The sequence below is a fragment of the Berghia stephanieae genome, chromosome 5 (genome assembly GCF_034508935.2).
Source record: "Berghia stephanieae isolate SIO BIC M18660-M18661 chromosome 5, UCSD_Bste_1.3, whole genome shotgun sequence".
NCBI lineage: Eukaryota > Metazoa > Mollusca > Gastropoda > Nudibranchia > Aeolidiidae > Berghia > Berghia stephanieae.
In genome coordinates, this window is record NC_088364.1 from 53,014,830 (window position 1) to 53,022,329 (window position 7,500).

General features: G+C 34.3%; 1 protein-coding gene across 9 annotated transcripts in view; it reads left to right on the top strand.

Moving 5' to 3' along the window:
• Window positions 1–7,500, top strand: part of LOC144973183 (guanine nucleotide-binding protein G(o) subunit alpha-like) — a 57,979-nt gene that overhangs the window by 41,494 nt on the left and 8,985 nt on the right. For all 9 annotated transcript variants that reach the window (XR_013645511.1, XM_078915320.1, XM_078915316.1 and 6 more), the window contains 3 exons: window positions 782–942; window positions 3,158–3,286; window positions 3,795–3,924. Coding sequence is in view for 8 of the 9 variants with exons in the window: in XM_078915320.1 (XP_078771446.1) it covers window positions 782–942; window positions 3,158–3,286; window positions 3,795–3,924 (420 nt within the window). In the remaining variant the exon portion in view is untranslated. The remainder of the gene's footprint in view (window positions 1–781; window positions 943–3,157; window positions 3,287–3,794; window positions 3,925–7,500) is intronic.

Genomic DNA, 7,500 nt, shown 5'->3' on the forward strand with positions numbered 1-7,500 from the left:
TCATTAGTATTTTCACGATCACCGGCTTCAGGCAGCCCCTACCGCATTCTACAAGCAGAGCCAATAACCAGAGGGCTGGATGGAGACTAAGCGGGAACCATTTGCATTGACTGTTTCTAATTTATTGGTCTGTGATCATGCTCGTTGCAGCTCGACTTTCCTTGACACTGATGCATGATATTATATCATATAAGAATTATGATGACGAGATTGCTGCTTTTACTGCGGCAGCAGCAGCAGCAGCAACAGCAGCAGCAGCAGCAGCAACAGCAGCAGCAGCAGCAGCAGCAGCAGATGATGATGATGATGATGACGATGATGGTGATGATGAAAATGACGATAGCGACACTAGTGAGGAGAATTATGATTTGGGTGATATTGCTAATGATGATATTAATGTGAAAGTAAATAAGGAGAAAAGAGATTGTTATAGTGCAATTTAATCATCAGTCAAAAAGGTTCAATTCAACTTAGAATCCCTGTGAATATACTGACAGGACTGTCACCAATTGAAGACTGATTTGGTACCTAATTAAAATGCTATCATTGAAAAGTCATCAAATGTCTTAGGGGAGTCTCTTTTGACAAGGTCTCGTCCTTCGCAAAAAAAAAAAAAAAAAAAAAAAAAAAAAAAAAAAAAAAAAAAAAAAAAAAAAAAGAGAGCAGAGTATTGTTAAGGGGAATAACCCCGGCTATGTTTGATAAAGTGAAGTCATTATGGGTTGTTTCCCCTTTTTTGGAGATAAAGATGAAGTCATTCTGTTTTCCCCTTCTATCCCAGGCCCACGCCCACACTATCTTGACGTGCCATTGTTGTTATGACGAGGAGTACCTGATGCTGGTGCATATTTACGAGGCCCTGAAAACGTTGTGGCGAGACAGGGGCATCCGGTTGGCTGTTGCCAGGGGATACGAGTATGAACTTAACGATTCAGCCATATAGTAAGTTTTCTGTTGTTAATAATGTTATTCCGTATATTTCCAAAGACGCATCGTACATGCGCTTTACAATACTTAACAAATTTATTGTCCTAGCAGATATACAGAATCACATTTTCATTCCATACAAGTCCTTATCATGGACTTTGCCAAAGCCTTTGACCGTGTGAATCACAGCCTACTTATGCACAAGATCTGTCGTTACGGCATACAGGGCACAACCCAAACATGGATTAATAACTTCCTTCATGACCGCCAGCAAGCTTTTATTGTTAATGGATGTCGCTCGACTGAAGTACCTGTTAGATCGGGTGTTCCTCAGGGATCTGTCTATTCTTGGCATACATTAATGACCTGCCACTTAATCTAACCACAACAGCCACTCTTTGCAGACGATACTGTAGTCTACAGCACTGACAATGACAAACTGCAAGCGGATCTGCGTCAACTAGAAATATGGGAAGAAAGCTGGGATATGAAGTTCCACCCAGCGAAGTGCGAATCAATGTCCATAACAAGATCAAAAACACCCACGATAACTGAATACCACTTACATGGACACACATTGGAGACAGTGAATGTTGCAAAATATCTTGGTGTTAGCATGAAAAAAGACCTAACATGGGATGAGCATATTAACAAGATCACAAGTAAGGCAAACAAAACACTGGGATTTTTAAGGCGTAACCTAAAAATTAGCTCCTCGAAAATCAAGGAAAAGGCATACAAAACATTTGTAAGACCTGTCCTGGAATATGCTTGCACTGTTTGGGACCCCCACACCCAAAAATACGTCTCAAAAATTGAATCAGTGCAAAGAAGAGCTGCACGCTACGTCCTGAACAGACACCACAACACCTCAAGTGTATCAGACATGTTAGAAAAACTACAGTGGCCGAAATTAGAACACCGCAGAAAATCAGCAAGATTAACAATGCTATTTAAGATCAAGCACCACCTCGCTGAATGCCCTGTCATCAAGAAAAAACTGATACCAGCACCTTTGAGACAGAGAAGAGGTAACAACAACCAATACAGCCTCATAACACACAGAACACAATACCGTGGTTTTTTCTTCTTGCCGCGTACGGTCAGAGACTGGAACCAGCTTGACGCTAAAGTGACCGAAGCCACTACAATTGATGCTTTTGTGGCAAGTTGCTATGCAGATACTTAGACCTTACACAAACCATCACTGACCAACGTTGACGACCCCTGAATGTCCCTGGAAATTGATTTTAGACTAACGATTATAAACAAGGAATACAGAGAGATTAGAAAGCAGTTTCATATTTGCCATAATAATCAACCAATTGATTGTGGGCAATCAAAGGAAGAAGAAGAAGAAGAAGAAGTCGCTTGTTTAGCACCTTTCATGGAGTCCCACTCTTATGTCAATTGTCACGACTCATAATCAAATACAGGTTTATACTCGAGTTCAGTAGTGCGAAGTGCTTTGTCCAACGTCTCAACATCAGAGCCTGAATTTTGAAATGGATATCACCTATCTTTTCACTGAACATGATCAACATAGTTCGACATAACAGAATGAGAAAGTGTATTATAATCTACCACTGATGTAATTATCAAATATGAAAGCTGAGTAGAAAGAACCCCACTTTAACAAGTTTGATTCCTATTTCTGTCTCTTGGCGTTATTATTAAGAGCAATATATATATATACATATATATATATATATATATATATATATATATATATATATATATATATATATATATATATATATATATATTGGGTTCATGAGACAAAACAACAGAGATTAATAGTCAAACATTATTTAAAGCTGAGTAAGTTTAATTTTTATTATTCTCAGCCAAAATGTATCACTAATTCTGTTTAACTACGATTATTACTTCTTCTACCTTATTGTCCAATTTATTATCAAAACATTATATAACTGATTTCAATACACAGCTATAGCGTTAATGAGATCAAAATTTATTTTCAGTCAAATCAAATCTACCAATCAAACAAAACAAACAAACAAACAAAGAAACAAACAAACAAAGCAACAAAACATGCCCACAAAAAAATCAGTGATTTATAACTACAGTAGTTTAAATGAAATAGATTTAAACAAAACACTCGATTGTAAGGGTTGCAATTTCGATTCCTAATTTTTCTCCTCTGATGTAACTTGATGTTTACTGGTATTCTAACGCATTATAGATATATCTAAATCTTGTTTATTTCTAGCTACTTTGAGAACATGGACAGGTTGTGTTCCTTGAAATATGTGCCATCCTCCACAGACGTGCTCAGGGCCAGAGTTCGGACCACTGGGATTATTGAGACAAGATTTAAACTCAATGATGTACTTATACGGTTGGTGGAGAAACTCTCAAAACAAATTTTTAAATGATTAAAAACAAGTAGAAAATTATAATCATCTTCATTTTTTCAAATGCTGCTTTTATCTTTCAGGTTGAAGCTGCAAGAGTATAAATTGGATCCGATCGACGTGTACTTATTTGCAGGTCTGATAACCTGACGCAATAATGGGCTTGATTTACCATTGTTGTAATGGAGAATATTTTGCGTTTGAGAGTGTTTCCATTACAACAATGAGCCCACACCATTTTGGGTTATTAAACCTGCAAATAGGTACGTGTTGGATTGGATTCTTTAGGTCATTAATATTATTGTGAACTAAAAGTTCATATTCACCGTACTGTCAGTCAAAATTTGCTGATGTAGGTACGCCAATCCTTCTGACATTTATCTGGCAGGTAACTCGTGTATTGGGCAGTATTCAGTTATTAATTTTATTTGCCATTCTTCATCTGGTTTTCATGTAATCAATAATGCTTTATGAATATATTAATATTTTCAGGATGTTCGATGTCGGAGGCCAAAGGTCAGAGAGACGGAAATGGATCCAGTGTTTTTGTAATGTTAAATGTGTTCTCTTCGTTGTTGCCATCAGTGCCTATGACATGTGCCTTATTGAGGACCCTAGCATGGTAAGTCTGCTATATTATTGTTATCACAGGAATGCATCTTTTTATAAGACATTTTCAACATATTCGAAAGTCATGTCTCTAGTTTTTGATGATGTAATCTGACCTTCCCCCCCCCCCCCACACACACACACACACGACACTCACATACACCCACACCCACCCACCCACCCACACACACACACACACACACACTATATATATAATATATATATATATATATATATATATATATATATATATATATATATATATATATATATATATATACACACATACACACGCACACACATACAATGAGCTGGTGATGAAATCATTCCTCTTTACATTTACACTTCACAGTGTTCCAAACGCGATCTTTTAGTTCAGCCCGCTTTACCCCTGCTCTCACAATGCATGCATACTGTCACGCTTCACCGATTTCTGGTATTCAGTCAGAGCCCTTTGTGGCTATTGAAATTATCAACCTTTGTTATGGTTTTTAAACCTGTTTTTAACTATTTTAAAAATGTTATTTATAAATACAAAGTGATTACTTAGAAAAAGGAGAAGATTATTTTTATTCTGATATAATTTTATTAATAATAAGATGTATATAATTTTCACACTAAGCATTAACTTTCAGAGTATTTTTGAAAAAAAATTCACTCAAACATGCATAATAAACTCTTAATTTTCTAAAAATTTAAACGACCAAAGTGAAAAAAAAATTCACTAATTAAAAGTCAAAGACTATTTCTAATTACTCACAAGATTTCACATGTGCCGGAAATTTGGTTATTTTACTATTCCGTCTGATATTTGAACCGTCCCATTCAACATTCGACATCCTTGAGGATTCAATATGCAATCTCTCTTGTATTACAACTCCAGATTACAGAATATATTTAGAATGCCATCAAACATACTTTAATATTATATATTCACTTTCTTTAAAAAGCAGATACCCAGCACTTTATCTGTGTTTACAAAACATTGAATTCATTTTATTTTAAAAGTCATTGTGAAAAGTAGTAGAGTCCATTAATGCGTCCAAACCCATTTATAAATTAGATATTAAGTAATTTGCGTATTGAGTAATTTGCGTGTCAATGCATGTGTGTGTTTATATTTGTGTATGTGTATGTGTGTGTTTGTGTTAGAGATAGGGAGTTGCTAGTGTGTGTTGGTATGTGTATGGATCTGTTTAGGTATGAGAAAGAACAAAAAGATTTGTGGTGGAGAATGTAGCTATTGAACGGAGGATAGTTGGAGGGAGAAAGGGATAGAGAAAAAAGAGGAAAAAAGGGGGAGGGGATTGAGAAAGCAACATATAACTCAAAATATACAAATAACAGCTCTATTTTTAGAGGAAGTTTAACCACGTAATATGTCAAATATTTTAAGATGTTTAAGTATTATTTTGTTTGATTCATCAAATTTCCATTTCTCTCGACCTTTCTTTTTTGGGGGGCACATACGACATGATATCAGGAGAAACCTACAGGAGGTTACTTTTTATTATTGTTTTTAATTGAGATTATTCTGTTCTCATTGATTGTGTTCTCTTTTCAATTTTTTAAATTGTTGAATGTAACAATTCACCTCCTTGTTCTCCTAAAAGACCTAGACCAAAAGTATATTTCTTCATAAAAGGTATACAATGGGTTTCCAATATGTGGTGTTTTGGGGAAAGTAATTAAGGTTTATTGTCATATATTTCTCTATCTTGCTATTAACACTTTCTATTACTGTCTCTGTGACTGGTTTTGTGTGAGAAATTAGTGAATGTATTTCAGAATAAGCTCCATTTATTTCACCAAAACATTTTTTTATAGTTTCAGCTTTATCTCTGATTAATTTATTGTTTGTATACATGTATGTTTTAGAAACGACATTTTCAGTGAGTTTTTCGTAAACGTCTTGTGTGTAATATCTATGGCAATGATTTCCTATGAAGCTACGACTATGACATACTTGAGATATGATTGTGTTTGTTTTTAATAAATCATCAAGAGAACTACAGACTGGCCCACATCGTTCTGACAGTTTCTCTTTATGAACTAAGGCTATTTTTTCTTCTGTGATTGGGATCTTAGTTTCCCATTCTTTTTTTCTCTTGAGGCACATCAGTGAGCAATTCACAGGTCTTGTAAGATTCTACAACTGCTAGTACTCTTATATGTTTTCATGTCTCCCATTTTCTTTTCACATTTATAGCAATAAACTTCTGAATGTCTATTTTTAAGGTCCGTTCCAATATCAATGTCAAAGAACAGTTTGATTTCATTTTTGAAGTCTTTACAAAAAATGTTTTTCCTCTTTTTAGCCTTTTCTTTAACTGTTAGTGAACCTTTAGCACATAAACAACATAGTGAATTGAGATCTTTAAGTGTATCTCAAGTGTATGTTCCCTTTTTACCTGATAGGTGAAACCAAAAAAATCATAAAAAATAAACTACGCTTAGCGCACTAACCGAACTTTCACACCAAAAAGACAATAAAATTTAAAAACTTATAAATTATCAACAAAGGAAATCTATCGTTTGGTTAATGAGATATCACTAATTATATTTGAGAAATCACTTTTCAAAATTCTATTATGTACATACTTTTATAACCCAAGTTACAACATAACCAATAAACTTATTTTCATGAAAATTTCACAATGATGTGCAGCAAAGGAGGGTAAATGATATTCAACTAAAAAATATAATGTTATATTCAATTATCGGGGTGAAAAAATGTTTGAATTAACACAAAAAAACGGAAGATAGGGATTAGTAAGGAATGCACCCAAGATTAAGATTACCTGCCGTGAAATCACTGACTTCACGGTTCAGTGACTCAGACTAAAAGATCGCTGAGAAGCAATTTGGAACACTGTGACTTTTTAATCCGGAAATTCTCGATTCTTGATCCAAGTACCCGATTTTAGAACAAGTTAGTATAGAATAGAGACCTATTAACACTTCCATATTCCGAACCCTCAAATTTGAAACCACCGACTTCAAGTAGGCACTGTTACAGACAAAAGTCACAACGGCATAGGATAGGGTTTAGTCAGTATACATGTGCTCTCTGTCGAGTGGTGGTGTAATGTCTTGTCTGCTTACAGTAAAGGCAATTATGTCTGTGGATATACATTATTTTAAAAAAGCACATTGTTCTCTATCAATAGGAGTTAAGTGAACAGTCTGCCTTATTGCTAACAAAGAAACCAATCACAATTTGAAACAAACAAACAAAGAAAAAAAAAGAGAAACAAAAAACAAAAAACAAAACAAAAATACAAAACAAAACAAACAAAACAAACAAACAAAACAAACAACAAAACACAAAATAAAGACAAACAAATAAGCCCACAAAAATAATAAAAACAAACAAGCACACACATAAAGAAACGATACAAAATCAAAACAAAACAAAATAATTAAAGTAAGAATAAATAATAATAATTTTTTTAAAAACCCATTAAACATGTAAAAGATGATGATATTGAAACCAAGAATATGATGTCCCTTTTTCAACATCATCTTGTCCATGAGAATAATGTTATAGTTACGGGTAACAATTAAAAGTATGGACTATTAGGTATAA